We start from the raw sequence: 22,298 nt of genomic DNA on the forward strand, positions 1-22,298 counted from the left end.
AAATAAACTAAGTGATGTACAAAATGATCTAAAAAGAAAGATTTACAAAGTAAATGAACATAACTAAGTGATGCTGTTTATTGGCATTCACACTTTTCAATCCTATTCATATACTTATATATATGTATATAAATGGATTCTATACACAAAAGACCATAGGCAATATGGTATAATCATTAAAATGCTAAAGAGATAAAATTAACTTGAGAAGAAAGTTGGTTTTAGATGTGTGCATTAGGCTGAACTCAGACTGTTGACTAGGTTGATCTATTTTTTTAAATTAATTTTTTTCCATCACGATTTATCCCCCCATATCCTCTTCCACCTCCACCCAGTCCCTTTCCCACCACAATCACCACACTATTGTCCCTGTCTAGGAGTTCTTTCTCGCCTTTCTTTTTCCTTTATTGCTCAATCCCTCCATGCCCCCAGCCCCCCATCCAAGAGCTGTCAGCCTGCTCTTTATCTAATTTAAACCATGACTTATGAATGTCTATGTTATAGCATATACATAATGAAATGAATATATTATTTGGTTCAAGCATAATGTATTTCTCAATTTCTTATTTATTTAGGAAAAGTAGATATTTGTGTGATGGTTGGAGCCATGGCTCTTTCTTTAATAAATACTTGATTTGTGATATTGCAGTGTTTTTGGTGCAAATTCATACCCTTTTGAACTTTGACACATTGATCTCAAACAGTATGTGAACCTGGAAAAGTTTTAAATCTCAAAGTAAATAATGTGAATCTATATTTTAACAACAAGGTTTAAATTTTTGACAGTGCTAAACAGGTCAACACATTGTTCATATTATTAGGATGTAAGTGTATGAATACTGATATCATAAAGATTACTATACATACGTACTGTTTTTGAAAAACAAAGTCTGTGCAGCTCTGACTGTGACTTGATGTTAATTTCTCCTTTCCTTTGTATTGAAATTTTCATCTATTATAGTTATAGAACTTTAGAGTCAGAAGGAAGTTCTTTAGAGTTTTATTTTTTGTGTGTGTGACCTTAGTGATCATTTCCCTAGCATATTGAAATGTCATACCCATTCTTTGCCATTTGCTTTTGGTTATAGGGAATTCTTTATTATCACAACAGCTATTGTATATTATATCTAGGATATGCCAGCCAACCTCTTAAAGTGAGTGGGGGAGTGCTTCCTCTTTTTCTTCTTCTTTTTTTTGGTTTTAACTCTGGAATAATTTTTGTAAGGTTAAAATTATTTGTTCCTTGATTTTTGGTTGTTGTTCAAACTCCCTCATATGTATATGACAACTTTTAAAGATATAACTTGTATATTGTAAAATTATTCCCTTTAACATATATAATTAGAAAAATATATATATAACTAGATAATCTTTGCTCTATTTAGTAGATGATTTTTAGTATATTTAGTTTTGTGCAGCCATCACCGCTATCAAATTTTAGAATGTCTGGTCTCATCTCTCCAGAAACAAATTGTTACACTATTGGCAGTTACTCTTCATTCCTCCTTCCCTCAGCCCCTGGCAACCACTAAACTTTCTGTAGCTATAAATTTGCTCATTGTAGACATTTTATATGAATGAAATCACACAGTTTATTGTCTTTTGTGACAGACTACTTTTACTTACATAACATTTTCAAGGTTGATTCATTTCATTTTATGGTTGAATTATAATCCATTTTATGTATTTACCACATTTTCTTTATCCATTTATCAGTTGATTGGCATGTAAGTTGTTTTCACTTTTTGGCTATTATGATTAATGATGCTATGATCATTCTTGTATATGTTTTTGTGTAGATCTTTGTTTTAATTTCTATTAGATATATGTACCTAGGAAAAGAATTGTTAGTTCATATGGTAACTATATGGTTAAGCTTTTGAGGAATTGATGGAATGTTTCCCAAAATGTTGTTGCCATTTTACAATCCCATGTCGATGTATGAAAGTTCTGACTTATTCACATTTGTGTTACCACTTGTTATTGCCTACCTTTTTAAAGGTTCCATCCACCCCATTGGGTGTGAAGTTACATCTCATTGTCATTTTGATTTGCGTTTCCCTAATGACTGAAGATGTTGAGCATTTTGCATGTGCTTGTTGGCCATTTGTAGCACTATTTTTATTTGTTCTTATTGTATTCAGATTCTTCACCCGCTTTTTAGATGGGTTACTTCTCTTTTTTAGTGTTGACTTGGAAGAGTTCCTTATATATTCAGGATATTAGACCCTTATTCAATATATGATTTGCAAATATTTGTAGGTTTCCTTTATAATGTATTTTTAATTCCATTTTTCTCTGCTAAATTGGAAATCATTTCTCACTATTTTTTTATTTTAATTGTAGAAATTAATACTCCATATAACAAACTCTGGTCTTAGAAATATTGATGCTTATTTAACTTGTTAAATTATGCAGCAAAATCAAGCTATTTACTTTGGTCCTAAATAATGCACAGGTCTTCAAATAATTTAATAATTCTTACCAGATTAACCAGTTGTCATTGTTATATATTTTAATTTTGTTCTTTAATTTTTAAGCCTTATAAGATAATAAAATTTTACAAAATAATTTCTTATATGTGATATATATGTTTAACCAGTGCAGGGTTTAGAAAAATCCCATATAATAAAGAGCTAATATGCTAATTAGACTGAACAGCAAAATGACCATCAGGACGAAGCCGGGGCTGCCAGGGCTGGGCCGCGAGGGCTGAGGCAGCGGGGCTGGGAGGGCTGAGCCCCTTGCACAAATTTCGTGCATCGGGCCTCTAGTTATTCAGTAAAGGGTCAGATAGTAGATACTTTCCCTTTTATCAGCTGTATGGTTTCTGTTCCAGCTACTCTTGTTGTGCAGAAGCAGCTATAACTGATATGTAAATGAATTGACATGACTGTGTTCCAATAAAACTTTATTCACAAAATCTGGCAGTTTGCCAGAGTTGGTCATGGCTATCCTTGCTGACTTATAGATACTAGTGCCTTACTAGTCATTTCCTCTCTTAGCTCCATCTTTTCTTGTATCTCAGATCATTTTCCTTCTTCCTTTTTTGTGATGACCTGCTTTTACAAACTTAACTTTGTTTGGAAATGTCTGAATTTTGCCTTCCTTTTCAAAAGATATTTTTCTAAGTAGATAATTTCTTTTTGATAGTTCTTTTCATCTGACCTGTAAAGGTACTATTGTGCTGACTCTCGCTTTTCATTGCTCTTTTGATATCCACTGTCAGTTTTTGTTTACTTGAAGATATTTTGTCCTTTCTCTCTGGCAGCTTTAGAATATTGCCCCTCTGGCAGCCATCAATTTGTTTTCTGTATCTATGTGTCTGTTTCTGTTTTGTTCATTTATTTTGTTCTTTAAATCCGCTTTGGGTATTTGGGTTCTTTTGTGCTTCCATATACATTTTAGGATTGCTAATTATATTTCTGTGAAAAATGCCATTAGATTTTTGATAGGAATTGCATTGAATATGTAGATTGCTTTGGGTAGTATAGACATTTTAACAATATTCTTCTAATCCATAAGCATAGGATATCTTTCCATTTATTTGTGTCTTCTTCAATTTAAGATGATAATTATAATGCAACCAGAACAAAAGTAAAATGGGACCATTTTATTCATGTCTTAAGCTTTCTCTATATTCTGAGGATTCCAAAAGAGACATAAATTTGTCTTCAGTAAACCTTTACACAATGTTCATTCGTATTGATGAGGAAGTTACTTGGCCCAGCTTTTTGAGGAAATCTATTTGTTTTATATTCCTAAAACCTAGGATGGCTTTTTCATCAACCATCTCTGTTTGCTTGTATTGCTCACTCCTCTAGCCTTGTTCTGCTTCCTCATTTTCCCATCTGCCTCCATATCTGACCCACTTATTCATCCAATATTTATTGAGCATCTATCTTATGGCAGACACAGAGAATACACATTTGAACCAGATATATATGGTGCCTGCTCTCTCATATTTTACAGACTATTGAAGGGAATGGTAAAATAAACAAATTTATTATCTTTTTAAAAAGATTGTTAGGATTAAACCAGATAACATATAAGCACTTTAAAAAGTATCTATCACATGACAAGTGCTCAGTAAAAGCCATTGTAGTTTTAAAAATATATTTATTTCGCTGAAACCGGTTTGGCTCAGTGGATAGAGCGTCGGCCTGCGGACTGAAGGGTCCCGGGTTCAATTCCGGTCAAGGGCATGTACCTTGGTTGCGGGCACATCCCCAGTGGGAGGTGTGCAGGAGGCAGCTGATCGATGTTTCTCTCTCATCGATGTTTCTAGCTCTCTATCCCTCTCCCTTCCTCTCTGTAAAATATCAATAAAATATATTTTAAAAAAAATAGGACCCTATTCTTAAAAAAAAAATATATATATATATTTATTTCTACTGATTTCAAAGAGGAAGGGAGAGGGAGAAAGAGAAACATCAATGATGAGAGAGAATCATTGATTAGCTGCCTCCTACACACCCCCTACTGGGGATCGAGCTGACAATCAGGCATATGCCCTGACTAGGAATTGAACCGTGACCTCCTGGTTCATAGGCCAGTGCTCAACCACTGAGCCATGCCAGCCATTTAGATATTGTAGTTTTTAATATCTAAATACGATTTCTAAATTCCATGGCCTGGCTTCAAGTTCACTGTTGTCCAGATACATTATTCTTTCCTGGTCTCTTCAACTGCTGTCTTCCTGAAACTGGGTGAGGAACCCTGTCTCTGAAGTAGAAATAAAATCCTTCACTTCTTTCAATTCCCTCATAATATTCACTCACATGAAGCATTAAGGAATAGAGTTTCCTGAAAATTTCATACTAAAAGCATAAGTTGTATTGGTACATCCCTACCAAACAATTTTTAAGTCGCTATTAGTCTCTCTCTCTCTTTTTTATCTTTATTGTTGAAAGTATTACAGACATCCTCTATCCCCCATCCCCCATTGAACCTTCTAGCCCATCCCGCCTCCCGTCCCAGGCCTTCACCACACTATTGTCTGTGTCCATGGATTATAGACACTTTGTACTTTGGAATTCTTAGCAACTTTGCCATAAGAGGTTTCTCTTCCTGACTCTTCTCGTTCTCTTTGATCTCCTAAGAAAAGGAAATTCAAATTCCTCTCTCTTTTTCATATATTTTAGTTATTTCTGCCTGAAATCCCTTCCATGGCTTTCCATCAATCTTTGGATAAATTTAAAATCCTTAACATGACCAACAAGATCCTCTATCAGTTGGCCCTGCCCACCTCTCCACCCTTCCTTTTTATCTCTCCCACTGCTGCCACTTGCCCTCGGAACAGCCTTCGTAGGCTTTTCTGTGTTCTTTCAGCAGCACGACTCTGTCCTGTCACAGGCATTTTCATGTGCTAGGAATGTGCCTTTCTCATTGATCTCTTCTCCCGGCTTCCTTCCTCTTCTCATCCTTCAGGTTTCAGGGTATTTCACTAGTCCAGTCCCTCTCTTCTCTGCTCTCATTGTACCTGACTCGTCACTTTTACTACTCTTACCTGAATAATTTTTGTTCACCTTCTGTATCCCCTAGTAAGGTGAAAAGGGCAGGCAATATATCTGTTTTGTTCACTGTTCCATTCCTAACATCTATCACAACCATGTTCCAAAATACAAGCTCACTAAATAATTGTAGAGTTTGCTATTCAGTAAATAGCATATTTAGCTAACTCTTTTGGTTACTATAGGAGAAAAACAATGAAAAGGGCAGCTTCTAACTTGTCTTCAGGTTCACGAGCAATGGCAAAGAATTCCTAGTCATTATGATTTGAAAAAATATTACCCACCATTACAAAGATGGTCAGTAGGATAAACAAGATGGGTTCTCATAGATTTGAGACTTGGACTTCTAACGTTCAAAAGGAGTAACTAGTTGAAATGTGTCATCTGATTTCAATTGCCATCGGAAAGGGAGAGATTATCTCTAATATACTCTAATATAGCCAGATTCAATCTGTGAGAGTGTTTGGGTCAAAATCAACATCTTGGATTTCATTAGGGAGCACTTGCAGTAAGGCTTGCAGATGTAATTTGCTGCATCCAGCTCACACCTCTGAGCAGATGGGCTTCTACACTGTGCCTAGCAGAGGTTTGTTTTTTCTTCTTTGAAAGATTTGCCTGTGACTTTAATAAAATATTTTGACAAATGGAATATTGAGATCATTTATAAATTAAAACTTTGCTGTTGTTGGATTTTAGTGAATTTTAATAGAAACTGATGTGAAAATCGTTGAGGATCTATGAAAAATAAATTAAAACGTTGCTATTACTGGATTTAGTAAGTTTTAATAGAAACTGATGTGAAAATTGTTGAACACCTATGAAAAACATGAGGGCTGTTTTTTTCATGTAATTGTGGTTCACTTTAGTAGAACAATAAACCTATGTATTGTTCCATTTCAGATTTTTAAAAATATCATAGCTTGATAATTATATTTTCCACTTGTTCTGAAGGATCATGATATACTACTGTAATAGTTTCTTTCCAGTTTTACTGAGTGTCTTTGACTTTAATCCTTAAACCATATGTAAATGGGATTCCTTAGGGGAAAGAGGGAGCTCAGAAAAGAGCTTCAGATTTCTCCTTGATGTTGTTTTTAAAATAGTTCTCTTGAAAACCATCCTATATATGTTACAAATGAAATTAAGCTGTTGAATTGCCTACATGCAGTTAATAGAATTGCATTGCAATAGACGTTATTCGCTTCAAAGTGGTTCACATCCAGCCTGCTCCTTCACTTGTTTAGCTGTAGATTCTGTGACATTCTGTGGAAAAGGAACCACCTTTTATTTATTTCCTGATAATCAATTTTTCATTTTCTACCCCCCTCCCCCCCACACACACTTATTTTAAAAACAAAAAACAAAATGGCACACTTACCTGCCAGGGGAGATACCATGATCACGAAGGTGGTTTCCCCAGGGCGAGGCTTATTGATTGCACTTTGATGTGCTGACCCCTGCGATTTCCCCAAATGTGGGAAATTCAACTGTGTGATTTGTGATAGTGGGGGACTGAGTTGGCACTCTCCTCTGGGAAAAAAAATGGCAGATCTGATATGCTGTCATATTTTGGTTGATCACCTTTTGAAAATAAATGATATAATTTATATTGTTTTAAGATCTTAAAAATGTGTTTTTAAAATCATAACAAGATAATATGTTCTCATTAAAGGAAATTTATTTTTTATTGCGTTACAGTTGACATTTAATATTGTGTAAGTTTAAGTTATAAAACAATGATTTGATACATTTGTATATTGCAATGTGATTACCACTGTAGTGCTAGCTAACCCTTCTATCGAGTCACATGTTTACTATCTCTTTCTCGTTCTGCGAACATTTAAAATCTAGCCTCTTAGCATCTTTGACATATATAATACAGTGCTTTTGACTATATTAACTATGCTGTGCATTAGACCAGAATGTATTCATCTTGAGTTACACGTTTGCACCCTTTAACAAAATCTCCCTAATAATAATGCCAATTTAAATTTAGAGTTGTTCATTCATCTAATTTGTTTAACTTATTGTGACATGTAGGGTTGTTCATAATATTGCTTCTAAATTCTTTTTAATTTTTATAGGGTAAAAGTAATATTTCTTCATTTATTTTTGATTTTGGCAACACATGGGTTCTCTCCTTTTCTCTCTCTCTCTCTTTGAAGGTTGTCAGGTTGCTGATCTATTCATATAACCAGCTTTTAGTTTCACTGATTTTTTTTTCCTATTTTGTTTCATTGCTTTCTGTTCTAATCTTTCTTGTTTGTTTTTTCTACTTGATTTGTTTTGGTTTCATCTTACATTTTCTGGTTTCTTAAGGGGGGAATATTGAGTTTATTTTTTAATGAATTTACTGGGGTGACATTTGTTCACAAAACCATACAGGTATCAAGTATACAACTTAACAAAATACAATCTACATACTATTGTGTGCCCCTTGCCCAAGTCAGTCTCTTTCCATCGCTAGTTTCCCCCCCTTTGCCCACATGTACCTACCCGCAGCCCCCTTTCCCTCTGGCCTTCATCATACTGTTGTCTGTGTCAACCTCCAAAACCCCTCCCTGCTGACAGCTGTCAATCTATTTCATCTATCTGTGCCTCTGTTTCTATTTCGTTCATCACTTTTATTTTGATTCCACATGTAATGATATAGTATTTGTCTTTCTCTGACTGGCTTATTTCACTTAGCACAATAATCTCCAGGTCCTTCCATGCTGTCGCAAAAGGTAAAATTTACTTCTTTTTTTATGGCTAAGTAGCATTCCACTGTATAAATATACAACCACTTTAAAAAAATGATTTTGTTGATTTTAGAGAGAGAAGAAGGAAAGGGAGATATAGAAATATCGATGATCAGCCGCCTCTTGCACACTTCCTACTGGGGATTAAGCCAGCAACCTGGAATGTGCCTTGACCAGAAATCGAACTGGTAACCCCTTGGTGATTGGGAGCATGCTCAACCACTGGAGCCACGCCAGCTGGGCCACGACTTTTTAACCACCAATCCACATGTGGGCACTTGAGCTGTTTCCAGATCTTGGCTATTGTAAATAATGCTGTTGTGAACATGGGCGTGCATATATTCTTTTTAATTGGTTGCCTTCCATATGTGCCCTGACTGGAAATCAAACCTGCAACCTTTTGTTGTAAGAAATGGTAAAGGGCCTTCTTTCAAATGCAGAAGAAATAGAAAAAGAGAGGAACATAGGTATAAGGAATAAGATGGCAATAAATAAGTATCTATCAATAATAACCTTATCCTTGGATGTATGGTTCAGTTGGTTGGAGCGTCCACCTATGACCCAGTAGGTAGAGGTTCGATTCCCGATCAGGGTACATGCATGGGTTGTGGGCTCGATTCCCAGTGGCGGTGTGCCGGAGGCAGCTGATCAATGATTCTTTCTCATTATTGATGTTTCTATCTCTCTCTCCCTCACCCTTCCTTTCTGAAATCAATAAAAATATATTTTAAAAAATTAAAAAAGAACAAACAAATGTTTGTTGTAACCAGTATTAGTCCACCTGTCTGGAGCTACCACGCTGTTCACTGTTTGTGGCTGTGTCTGCTGGGCCTGGGCGTACATGGGAGGGGCCATTCTGTGTAGAGCTGGGGTCAGATCTGTAAAAGGTCTGAGGCTCCCTGATGTCTTCCTCCATTTGTTACTACTTTGTCTCCCACTGAGGGTGCTTGTTCTTCCTCCAGAGCCTTCCAAAGAAAGACTGCACTGTGCGCCCAGGAAGGCCGCCACCCACAGACCCTTCCACAGTTTGGGAGCTCTGTAGTCGCTGATCAGTGTAAGGAGGACAGGGCTAGTGGGTCCCTTATTTGGTGCTGTGGTCAGGCAACTCAATGAAGGGAAAATTTCCCCTACCCCAGAGCCATACCACTCAGTCTGCCAGAGTCTCCAACTCTTGCTTCCCTAGGAAGAGGGAACCACAGGTTCAGGTTGGGTGCAGTCAGCTATCCCCTGTGCAGGAGTAAGCTCTGCTGGGCAGCCACCGGGCTTGGGAGGATATGTCAGAAGAGTCTCCCATTGGGAGTATTGCCGGTGGAGCCTGCAGCAGGGGTCAAGCATTTTGTCCAGGTTCCAGACAACGGCCTCCTGGGGAGACATACTCCTGATGTCCCTGCTTCGTGCAACACTCCCATCTTTCCACCCACCTGTCTGATTCCTGGACAGACGTCTCCTTAAGAGACCTATCCAAAAGTCCCAGCTCCACCTGGAGCATCTGATCTTCCCGTGGGACTTAACTCAGCAGCCAGGAGCCCAGGGAGTGGAAGGGAAGGCCAAGTGACTCAACAGGTGGGGGAGAGGGCACCAGGTGTGTGCCAGAGGTGGGGACGAATGGCCCCTGTTCCAAAGCCACACAGTTCAGTCACTGTCTGAGTCACTGCCAAGAGCTTCTCGAAAAAAAGAGCTCTCAAAGGTCCCTGAGGGGTGTAGCCAGCTCTGCTGCTGTGCTTAAGACCCAGCCATTTTTACTCGTTTTTTAGTCATCTTCCCTCCACCTCCCTCCCTCCCTCCCTCCCACAGCTGACTATGGGTAACTGAAACTGCAAAAAGAGAAACTACAGACAAGGGAGGGACTACTGTAGCTTTAGTTCAAATTAACTAAAACGACTACATGCACTGTGTTGTGCTAAGAAAAACGATGAAATCTATTCACTATCTGGGATCTTAATGTTGGAATCATTTTATGTCATTTTTATTGTTGTTGCAAATGTATATGGCTAAAATTTTTGGGAAGGGAATTGTGTCTTAAGCATTTATTTGTTGTTATTGAAGTTTGAGAACATGTTGTTTATAAAATATTTATTCTATTAATAGTTTAATAAGGGACAAATACTCAGTATTTAAGGAAAGCTAAAGTAAAAATCAGGAAACAAAAAACCCCCAGCATTTAAAAAATACCCTGTGTTTTCTTTTCTAAATTATAACCCATACTAGAGGCCCGGTGCACGAAATTCATGTCCCCTCAGCCCGGCCTGCACCCATTCACAGTGCAGGAGCCCTCGGGGGATGTCCAACTGACGGCTTAGCGCTACTGCTGAGGCGGGAGAGGCTCCTGCCACCTCCGCTCCGCTAGCCAGCTGTGAGCCCGGCTTCTGGCTGAGCAGCGCTCCCCCTGTGGGAGTGCACTGACCACCAGGGGGCAGCTCCTGCATTGAGCATTTGCCCCCTGGTGGTCAGTGTGTGTCATAACGACTGGTCATTCCTCTGTTTGGTTGATTTGCATATTAGTCTTTGATTATATAGGATACCATATAACTGAGGTATAAGACCCAAGAAGTATTTGCTTAATTATGTTAGAGTTTTTATTTAATACTTGAGGCAGGGTTAGGAGTGCTGTTAGTGGTAAGTTGCTTTAGAAAATATATGGAATTGTAATATTTCCTATGACTACCTGTAGAAACCGGGGCTGTTTCTTGCTTGCTAACCATATGAGCCTAAGTAAGTCTTGCATTGTTATAATCTTGACATCTCTTTCAAACTGTGAAGTGGCTACTAATACCTTAATTGCCTGAAGGACAGTACTATTTTTTGAGGTCCCTTCTAGTTTTAAAAGCAATGATTGTTCTATTTTTGAGTTGTTTATACTTAAAATAATAAATTCTTGAGAATTTTAAAAGCCAGTATTATATTTCTTCATTCAATAATGAAACTTTGATGATTAAGTTATGAGTAAACAAGTAGTAAATTCAGAAGTTAATAGTAGCTCTAGCAGTCAGAATTCACATTCCTTGATGTAAAGAAAATATTTCATAAATTTGAAATCAATTATGCAATATTTTTCTCCCAATTATTGTGTTTTATACATGTACTATATTTCAAATTAACTAATACAAAACATTTTTTTTCCAAATGTAGAATTTTGGTTACAGAGCAAAAAAAAAAAAAAAACAAAACTATGTGTTGTTCATTTTTATTTTCCTCTCTTCTAGACATTCCAACTGTTCTGTGCTAGGAGAATTGGTTATACTTTTTATCATTTTTAATGTCTTAATTCTTTGGAAGTTCCAGTTACTTAATTAACATCACTTAGAATTAAAGAACCCTTTCTTTAACTGTCTTTAAGTCAATTAATTACTTAAGTTGTTTGGAGAAGTGATATGAGCAATTTTGGGTCATTTATATTTGGGGAGTGTAGTGTATATAATCTCAAGAAAGTATTAACCCTCACAATAGATAGTAAAATATTCTTGATTACACTCTCATATTTGAAATAAAAACCTGCCTGAGTCATACTGGATTGTGGGACATAAGGGCAAAAAAAGGGAGAGGAGGAAGATATTATTTGCTTCTAAAGATATTTAATGACTAAGGTTATGAAAGCAAGGAAGAACTGAGTAGTGTTACCTTTGTCTTCTGTTTCCAGTGTTGTGAAAAATCAGCAACATATGGTAGAATGTGTGGAAATCATACTATATATTTTTCTAAAATTTACTCAATTGTACATCAATATTATCTAATTCCTTACCCATTGTTTACACAGTCTCTGAATTTCCTTTCGTTTTTCGTTTAGTCCCAAAGCCCTGTCATATTCATTTTCTTTCACCTTATTTTATCTGAATTACATCAGTGTTAGGTCATCATTTTCTTGAGAATTATTTTATTGGTATGTTTTTCTCTGTTGATTATGTGTAGAGGAGGGTTTACAAATGCATATATGAATGGAATTCTCAGTCTTCTTGCTTTGTTTTTATTTTTTCTTATTCTTTAGACAGTTTGTTTGAAATTTTCTGAATTCTGCCAGCAATAGTTTCTCTAAAATAAAAGACCCATATTATGGCATTAGAACTTTCTAATTAAAGGAAAAATATTAATCTTGAAGGTTTCAGATTAGTACATTGTTCTGTCCTGTCCTGGGTGTCTGAGCATATTTTATGGAGTCTCCAGAACATTATATTGCCTGTGTTATAAATAAATAAGGTGCTTTTATTTGTTTTATATTTTGTGCATATACATGCATGTGTCTACAAAAGGAATACTTGTGCAGTTAATGACTTTTGCTTTGTAATATTTTTTATCATGTTTAATTCTGGGAATATTTGTCATTGCATATTAAGACCTCATCTTAAAGATACATAAAATATTAACTTAAAAGGTTCTTTTATAGACTTAGAATATGATGTACTTAATTTCTATTTATTGGTCTGATTCCAGTATAGAAGCAGAGGCACATATCTGAGACAGTCCCAATGTCATTTGGGATTTTTTAATTTAATGAATTTAAATGTGCTGCTTTTTACCCAGCATAACAACCACTTGGCATTTCTTGGATAACATAAGACTTGAAAACTATATATAGCTCACTACCAGTTTTAAAATATGTAACCTCAAATCATTCTAAAATATTTTAAGACAAATTTGACAAAGCCTTTATTTTGTGAATAGCATGGAAATCTTTATAGGTTTTAAAATAATTTTAGAATTAGTTACAGATGATTTAAAGTTTGTTATTTTTTCTTGGGGGCAACATTTTTTAAGTCTGAAAATAGGCAGATTACCATAGTACTGACCACATATCATGCAGTTCTAGTTGTTCCCATTCAAGTTATTGTGGACTTAGTTACAGCTAGATTTATTATCTGAGTCTCAAGTTAAAAGTTTCTGATTTTAATTTTATTAACTATAATTGGTCAAGACATTTTGAATATTTAAATTCATGAGAGTCTACCTTGTAGCATTCATTGAGTATCACCTTTCATGACACAAATGCATATTTAGATTTCTTTAATATATACATTTATAGTATGATCCTCTTAGTAATGCACTTAAGCTTTGTTTGTTTTTTTTTTTTGTGTGTGTGTGTGTGTGTGTGTGTGTGTGTGTGTGTGTGTGTACCTGGAAAAATAACATGTGATCCTGGTTCTAATCTGTGTTGGCATGTTCAACACTATTGGTGGTGGGGGGGGGGGGACTTTAAGGAAAATATAACAGTGTTAATAGTGCTTATTATTGGGAGTGATACGGTGGACAGTAGACTGTGGCTGTTTTATTACTTTTATCTTTTATATATTACTAGGGGCCCAGTACACCAATTCGTGCACCTTGAAAGGAACTGTGGGCACAGGGGTGGGTCTCAGCCCATCCTCCGTGGTATGAGCAGCGGCTCCAGCTGCAGGTGGGAGGGGGGCTGGCACCAGCAGCAGATGCGAGTGCTGGGCGGGACCGCGGCGCACGGAAGCAAAGAATTTTCAGTAACCACCAGAGGCTCGCCCTATGACACCGACTGGCACCTTGCCTCGGTCTGGCGCCCCACTCACCTGCTCCACCATCCTGCCACGGCCGACGCCCGCCATGTTCTGTGCTCTGCCACCTGCTGCTGATGCCCGCCAAGTTCTGTGCGTGCCCCCTGGTGGTCAGCGCACGTCATAGCTACCTGTTGTTCAGTTGTTCCGTTGTTCGCTCTATTTGCGTATTAGCCTTTTATTATGTAGGATATTTTCAAAATTATCTTTAGTGAGGTGCTAGTACTTCTCTAATTAGAAAGTAAATAAGTATTTTCATTCGTTTTAAAATAATTGAGCTACTTAAAAAGAAGTCTGTACTATTCAGTCGATACTGACAGGTAGTGGTAGAATTACAAAGTAAAAAATACAAGTTATAAGGAACATATTTTCCATCAAATTGTTATTCCAGTAATAAATATTTAAAAATATTTGAATCTGAGTACACTTTTAAGAATTATTTCACAAAGTACTTTTTTTCTAGCTACAATAAAAATGGTTTTATCTTACAAATTTATATTAATCTCTGATAAATAAATAAAAGGAAATAATATAGAAAAGGAATTTTGTTCTTAAACCTAAACTTTATGAATGTTTATACTTTTATCAAGTGTATTTTACATAAAAATGACATTATACATGAGAATCACCAAGGGAAGGTACTGAGATGTATCTTGGGTCTTACCACCAGAGATACTGATTAAGTAGATCTGACGTAGAAACCCAGATGTATTTTAAGTAAGCACTTGCATGATTCTGTTTCAGGTGGTCCAACAGACCATATTATATTGTTTATTCTTTTCTTTTCTCATTCCACAGCCAGATCTGTGATCACCTTCAATCACTGCAAAGATTATTGCATTTTCCTAACTTAACACACTCTCTGTGCTCTCTGAAGTTTAGTGCATACATCCCCAGCAGTTGCACAATATAACCCACTAGGATGAGGGAAGAGGAAGTTAGAACTTCTATTTATATTTTTATCTCATTTTCTTCATTTCTATTTCTGTATGTTTTATAATGTATGTAATTATTGATGTAATAGTATGTTATAATAAATACAAATATAAATAATTTTAGAAGGTAACTTAATAGCATGCAAATTGTTTACTACGTTACTTTCTGGTATACTATATTATTATTTTTTTATATATTAACATTTTACAGTGTATTTTCTTTTTTATTCTTAATATATTTTTATTGATTTCAGAGAGGAAGGGAGAGAGAGAGAGAAAGAAACAGAGAAATATCAATGATGAGAGAGAATCATTGATTGGCTGCCTCCTGCATGTCCCAGGCTGGGGATCGAGCCTGCAACCCGGGCATGTGCCCTGACCAAGAATCAAACCGAGACCCCCTGGTTCATAGGTCGATGCTCAACTACTGAGCCATGCGGGTCCGGCTACTATATTCTTTTTTAATTATGCCTTGTTGAATGTTTTATAATTCAAATTTAGATAATAGACAACTTGCTATCTAGTGACAATTAACAACACTTATGTATGTGTGCTTCTTTATCAGGTGATGCTTTTCCTTGGACTATTAGCTTGCACCATTTCAGCGTATATACCCTTTTTGGAAAACAAGTGACACTTTGCCTAGTGGATCCTATGGGTTGTACCTCTACTCTAGCCGTGACATCTCAGAAACTACTTGCAACAGCACCTGATGCAAGACATTCATTTGTTGTCTGCCTCCATGTTGACCTAGAGTCACTTGAGATAAAATGCTCAAATCCCCAGGTTGGTACATTTGATTTATGAAAGGAAATTTAAAATAATGTGATTTAAGAACAATTGTTATCCATTTTGTTGCAGAGTTTCTCTTCTATTAAGCATCCTAAATTTATTTTTAACAAGGCCATCAAGATTCGAATGGTTAGATTAAGAATTTCTTTGAAGCTCTCTCAAGTTTTGTAATTTAAACTCTTAAAAATGTAATGGTGGCAGCATAAATGCATCTTTTGGCTGATGGAATGAAATCAGTTGCAGATGTAAAGTTTTTAAATACTGATGAACTACTTTACCATTAGACTGGAGGAGTCTGTTGAAGTGATCAAATGTAATTTTCACTCAGATTATCATTCAGAACTTCTTTTGCTCAATATGTAACATTTTTTTTAAAAAAAGCACTGTTTACTATTTTAAAAAAGGTATTTTGTTACTCTCATAACATTAGTTGATGTAGGCCAAACATATTATATTCTACAGTTTTACAATTTGATTTCTATTTTAATCGCCTAGGTTTGTGCAAATTATTAATTGCATAGAATTTAATATTTGTTTCTTTGACCTCAAGCAGACTATAGTATATTTTTATATAGCTTATCAGTGTTGAATTCTATTTGAAATTTTATTTTTAAATGAATACTTTTTAGAATATTACTTGGATCTGCTCTTGAAAATCTGTGTTTATCTCAGCATTAGTGATTTTAAGCCAGTTTTAAAAGTATGTTTGTAAAGTGGGCTCAGCTATAACTCTGTGTTTTATAGATTCTCTTTTCTGTTACCATCCTCTATCCCTGTACTGTATATTATACAGTTTGGTTTACTGTTCATTTTTATTTGTGCATGTTGTAAACATTGGACCTGCTATATATTGGTGATGGCCTTATTAAAATGCATATAATTGCCATTCTATTATGACCCACAGTGGTATAGGAGAGAATAATTATGAAATGACTTACTCTTTCATAGATTATTCCCTGAATGCTACTTCTGATATTTGCTTAAGGACATTTCCAAGAGGAAGAGAAATTATTATGGATTGAATTGTGTCCATCCCAAAAGATATGTTGAATTCCTAACCCCCACTATTTTAGTATTAGAGGCCCAGTGCACGAAATTCATGCACGGGTACTGTCTCTAGGCCTGGCTGGCGATCAGGGACAACCAGGGCCTTCTGGGTGCTGGCTGGGGCCTCCCTTCCCCGGCTGCCGGCTGCCAGCCAGGGCCTTCCTTTATTTCGTGCCACCCCGTGGTGGTTAGCGCACATCATAGCGATCGATCGAACTCCCGAGGGGACACTTTGCATAATAGCCTTTTATATATAGTAGGCCCTTGGGTTACATCAGAGATCTGTTCCTACGGTGTGACGTAATGCAATTTTCACCGTAAGTCGGAACCCACCTACATAAGCACCTATGTCACTCACATGGAGCACATACACAGCAGTAATGAAGGGAAACAGTAAAAAAAATTTAAAAGAAAGATAACAATTCCTGACCTTTACTTATGGTAAATAAATAATAAAAAACACAAAGCACATATGTACATACGTCGAAATGACGGAACTTTTTTTTTAATAAATGGGAGATGGCGACGTAACCACAAAACGACGTACGTCAAGTCCAATGTAACCCGAGGACTGCCTGTAATCTAGACCTTATCTGGTAATAGGGTCATTATAGAAATAATCAAGTCAAAATGAGGTCATAGGGTAAGCCCTAATCCAATGTGATTGATTTCCTTATAAAAATGGGGAATTTGGATGTAGACGTACACAGGGGAGAGTCAATATGAAGACGCCTGGGGAGAGTGCCACTTGCAAATATTGGACTGATTAAGCTGCAAGCCGAAGAATTCAAGGATTGTTGGCTACCACCAGAAGCAAGGAAGAGAGAAATCGATTCTGCTGTCTCAGAGGGAGGGTGGTCTACTAAACCTTAAATAAGTAGGTACTCTTCCCTCTAAAGTCATGGAACAAAAAATTCCTGTTGTTTTAAGCCACCCAACTGATTATACTTCTGTATGGCAGCTGTAGATAGACTCACCTCCTGTAGTTCCTTTAGTACAGATGTTGAAAAGGAAAGCATGAGAGATCCAGTTCTAGGCTGGCGGCAGAAGCTCACAACAACCCATTCATCCCACTGATTACTTCTATATACTCTGAGGGGCAAAAGCAAAAAGTAACAACATAAAAATAATACCCAATTTGTTTTAAAATAATTGAGTTGGAAAAATAAAGCTTTAAAGCAGCTATTATAATTTTTTTCATGAGGTATAAAGGAAAGCACATTGAATGAAAAAAGACAAGACTTTTCATTGGGGAGGAAGTAAAAAAAAAAAATAAAGGAAATTTCAGAATTGAAAATGCAATACCTAAATGAGACAAACTGTACCATATGGGCTTTGACGTGCCCTGCATATGACAGAAGAAAGAATCACTGAACTTGAACATGGAGCATAGAAATTACTGAAGTTGAAAAACAGAGAGAAAAAAGGTATTTTGCCTCAGTGGCTGTGAGGCAAAATGTTCTACTAATGTGTAATTGGAGTCCCAGAAGGTAAGGAGAAAGATTGGAGCAGAGAAAAATTAATAAACAATTGCATAAAACTACCCAAATTCCAAAATTTACAAAAATATAATAAGCTTTTACATATTCATGAAGTTCACCCAAACCTAAGAATATTAATCTTTGAGGATAAAGTCAAAGAAAAACATACTTGGACACATTGTGACTAAATTCCAAAAAAAACAAAGATAAATCTTTTAGACATCTGGAAAGTAGTTAGTTACAAGAAGACTTTATATATAGGTTTATAATAGTTTGAATGAATACAGAATTCTCATTAAAAACTATAAAGGACAGAAGACATTGGGAAAATATCTTTAAAGTGCTAAAGGAAAACAAGCTGTAAAGTCAGTGAAGATATCCCACAGAAATCAAAATGAAATCAAGACACTGCAGATCAAGCATGTCAAACTCATGGCCTGTGGGCCGCATGTGGCCCACAATGAATATTTTTGCGGCCCAGCCAATATAATAGTATGTAAGAAAAGTTTTAATAAAAATTTAGTAATTTAAACTTTACAATATCCTGTTATACATAATTATTAATAGTGAACTACAACGTTTGCTAATGACTGATTACTATAATCGTGTGGCATTCATTTCCCTTATGCACCTTACACGCAGGCACACCATTTCTCTCCACTAATACTAGCAGCGAATATTTTAGCAGCCAACTGCCACGTCATTAATCTTGTACTGACTTGTTTGGTGTGCGCAACAGGAAATATTTTGCTTTCGGAGAACAAGAAAAATAGGTTCATTTGCATTATGCTTATTAATTTGTGCAGTTATATTCAGTGTGTGGTAAATTAATACTCAAGAAAAAATATTAATTTTTATTAAAATGTTCTGTTATTTTATGTTAACAATGACTCATTTATTTCAGCCCTTTTTATTCAGCATGTCTCTATAGAAATAAACTTACATTTCTATGAAAATTGAAGCTTTTGTTTTTTTTCAGGCCACATAAACTTAAACCTTGTTTATGTGGCCCGTGTTAGCCTTTGAGTTTGACATGCTTGCTGTAGATTAAGGGAAAGAGAGAACTGGTCACCAGCAGCATTGCTCTACAAGAAATACTAAAAGATATTCTTCAGGGTAAAGGATAATGATGTAGATGGAAACTTGGATCTTCAGAAATAAAGAAAACCAACAAATAATAAATAGCTTCATAATTTTTTTTTTTTTTAGATTTTAAAAATATGTATGACTGTGGAAACAAATGTACAACATCTGCTGAGACTTTCAGTGTTTGTGGATGTGATATAGAAAACATCCAGTGGAAATGGGATTCTTCAGTGGAGTCCTGAGAAATGCATTTCAAGGACCCATACATAGGACTCAAGGCACAGTGGCAAGGTTTATTGGAACAAAAACAAAGGACTGTCCGCAGGTGCCCAATGTCTCACCCACAAACAGGGGCTCAAATATCTCTCACTGTGGAAATTCTGTCCCTGGGGCCTTGTCAGGCCCAGGAGGGCAAAGACCCAGAGATACAGAACTTGGTGTCTCATTTTCCATCTGTATGTTTGCCAACAAGGCACAGTGGCGCCCAGGCCATGACCAGCCTGCATTTTGCCCACACTTGGGAACTTGAGAACACAGAAACAAATGCCTGTGGCCTTTGTTAAGCTTTGATTATATCTCCCTGGGTTTCATAAGGGGTAAGCTTTCTTTCAAACTAACCAATTTCTTCCTAATTCTTGTTGGCCTTGTGCTGGGCCCTCTCCCTATCCAATCCCATTCTTGGGTTTTCCCAGGCTTGGCTTCTCCCCTTTGTGATTGTCATTTGGGCTCTCACTGCCGCATGCCTCAAAGCTCTACTTAGTCATCCGGCTTCTGCTGTGCATGTGCTTACCTCCCCTGAGCCATCTTGGGTTCTACTGCGCATGCTCCCAACTAAGGAATTTTCCTTACTGTTAGATACTTCCCCTCATAATCATGGCCACCAGGCTTTCCCCCAGGGAGACTGGAAAGCTGAATCTTCCTGCTCACTTGGGGATTAAGTCTCTTCAGCAGAGGATGCGGCTGTCCCCTGGGGAGCTTGCTAATGCTACAGCTTCCTAATTAATCAGACTTAATGTCTGATTTCATTTGCTCTTTTCCTTTATTAATAATTAACTAGCTACCTACACTAACAAAATCATTAAGTTTAGTGGGAAATATGATGGGCCAAAGGGTCCTATATAGTTGCCTGAATTTTAATATCACACCAAGTGGACAATATAAATTTAAGTAGACTGTGAATGTGAGAAAAAAAAAACACAAAAAAAACCCCCAACAACATGCACTTACCATTTGACCTAGCCTTTCCTCCCGAAGTAGCTCCACAGAGAAACAAAAATATATGTCCAGAGACTTTTACACAGAGGTATTTAACAGCTTTGTCTTTGTAGCTCAAAAATGAACACAAACCAAATGTTCATCATAGGTGAATAATTATAATATGGCCTCTACCTACAATGCAATACTACTCAGCCATAAAAACACCAAATTATTGATAAAATGAAATATCTTAGATGCATATCACAATTTATGCTGAATGAAGGAAGCCAGGCCAAAGAGTACTTACTGAATAATTCCACTTACATAAAATGTTGGAATATTCAAAATACTTCATTGTGGCAGGTTCCTTGTTATCTGGAGGGAGGGCAACAAGCAGGAAGGAGGGAGTAATAGGAAAGTGGAGTAATAGGAAGGACAGATTACAAGGGATATGAAGAAACTTTTAGAGATAATATAAAAAAAGTATTCATATTTATCTGTAGTAGTAGCTTAATCCCTGTATGATAAGCAGCTAACTGCTACTTGAAGTTGTCTCCCAGAGATCTTGTAATTTAGGGACTTATGAAATACTAGAGTCCCCGTGCATGCAGCCTGCTTGTTCAGTCGTTTGGTCATCCCTCACTAACCCCCCTGCCAGCCTGGTCACCCCACGCAGCCTGCTTGTTCAGTTATTTGGTTGTCCCTCACTAACCCCCTGCTGGCCTGGTCATAGGCAGCCATCTTGTGAGGGCGTGAGGGTTAATTTGCCTATTACCTCTTTATTATATACTAGTGGCCCGGTGCACGAAATTCGTGCACATTAAAAGGGGGACCTAGAGTCAAGTCCCCGCTCACACACATGCACCTCAAAATCGTGTGAGACCCAGACACAGCTGCCCCCCCCCCCCATTGGGCTAGATCCAGACCCGGCCAGTCCCACCCTTGTCAAGCCCTGCTGGGCAGGGGGCGTAGCCTCAGGTCCCCTGGCCTGGTGCCAGGATGGGGGTGTGGCCTGAGGTCCCCCAGATGGGGCGGGGGGCATGCCTTGAGGTCCCCCGTCAAGCCCCGCCAGGTGGGGGACACGGCCTGAGATCCCCTGTCAAGCCCCGCTGGGTGGGGGGCATGGCCTGAGGTCCCCCATCAAGCCCCGCTGGGTGGGGGGGGGGGGCGCAGCCTCAGGTCCCCCGTCAAGCCCCACTGGGCGGGGGGCACGGCCTTAGTTCCCCCGACCCAGCACTGGGGGTGCACCTTGATGTCCCCTGTCAAGCCCTGCTGGGTGGGGGGTGCAGACTGAAGTCCCCTGTCAAGCCCCACCTGGTGGGGACGTGGCCTGAGGTCCCCCGGCCTGGTGCTGAGGCAGGGGGAGCAGTCTGAGGTCCCCTAGCCCAGCACCAGGACGGGAAGTGCACCTTGAGATTCCCCCATCAAAACCCATCGGGCGGGGGGCATGGCCTCAGGTCCCCTGGCCTGGTGCCAAGGCAGGAGGCGCGGCCTGAGTTCCCCCAGCCTGACGCCAGGGCGGGGGGCGTGGCCTAAGGTCCCCTGTCAAGCTCCATGGGGGTGGGCGAGGGCGTTAGCCTCAGGTCCCTGCTGATTGCTTGTTAAGGCTCCTTATGGGAACTTGGCTTCAGCTGTGGGTGCAGCCATCTTTGTGATGGAGTGATGGTCAATTTGCATATTCCCTCTTTATTATATAGGGTAGAATCAAATAGCTTTGGGAGGATTATCGTACTCTACATGTTCTGGTTATCCATAGCCATCCTAGCTGAAAATAAATACTGTTACCATTACTGTTTTAGTCTGGAACTCCACTATTATTAACCTTTAATATATATTTTTTTACTTGTGAGATAGTAATGTTGTGACTTGTATGGAATCATATTAAATGTAATACTATTGCTCAAAACTAGAGTTCTGTGATATCCTCTTTAGATATTTACCTTGTTTGGAACTAAGCTTAGATTTTGTTGTTGCTTAAATATAAACCACTTCT

The 22,298-nt window shown here is 37.7% G+C and overlaps 1 protein-coding gene across 3 annotated transcripts in view; it reads left to right on the top strand.

Moving 5' to 3' along the window:
• Positions 1-22,298, top strand: part of VPS13B (vacuolar protein sorting 13 homolog B) — a 635,560-nt gene that overhangs the window by 266,587 nt on the left and 346,675 nt on the right. For all 3 annotated transcript variants that reach the window (XR_013959339.1, XM_080646974.1, XM_080646975.1), the window contains exon 24: positions 15,268-15,488. Coding sequence is in view for 2 of the 3 variants with exons in the window: in XM_080646974.1 (XP_080503100.1) it covers positions 15,268-15,488 (221 nt within the window). In the remaining variant the exon portion in view is untranslated. The remainder of the gene's footprint in view (positions 1-15,267; positions 15,489-22,298) is intronic.

The sequence above is a fragment of the Plecotus auritus genome, assembly GCF_963455305.1.
Source record: "Plecotus auritus genome assembly, chromosome: 11".
Lineage (NCBI taxonomy): Eukaryota > Metazoa > Chordata > Mammalia > Chiroptera > Vespertilionidae > Plecotus > Plecotus auritus.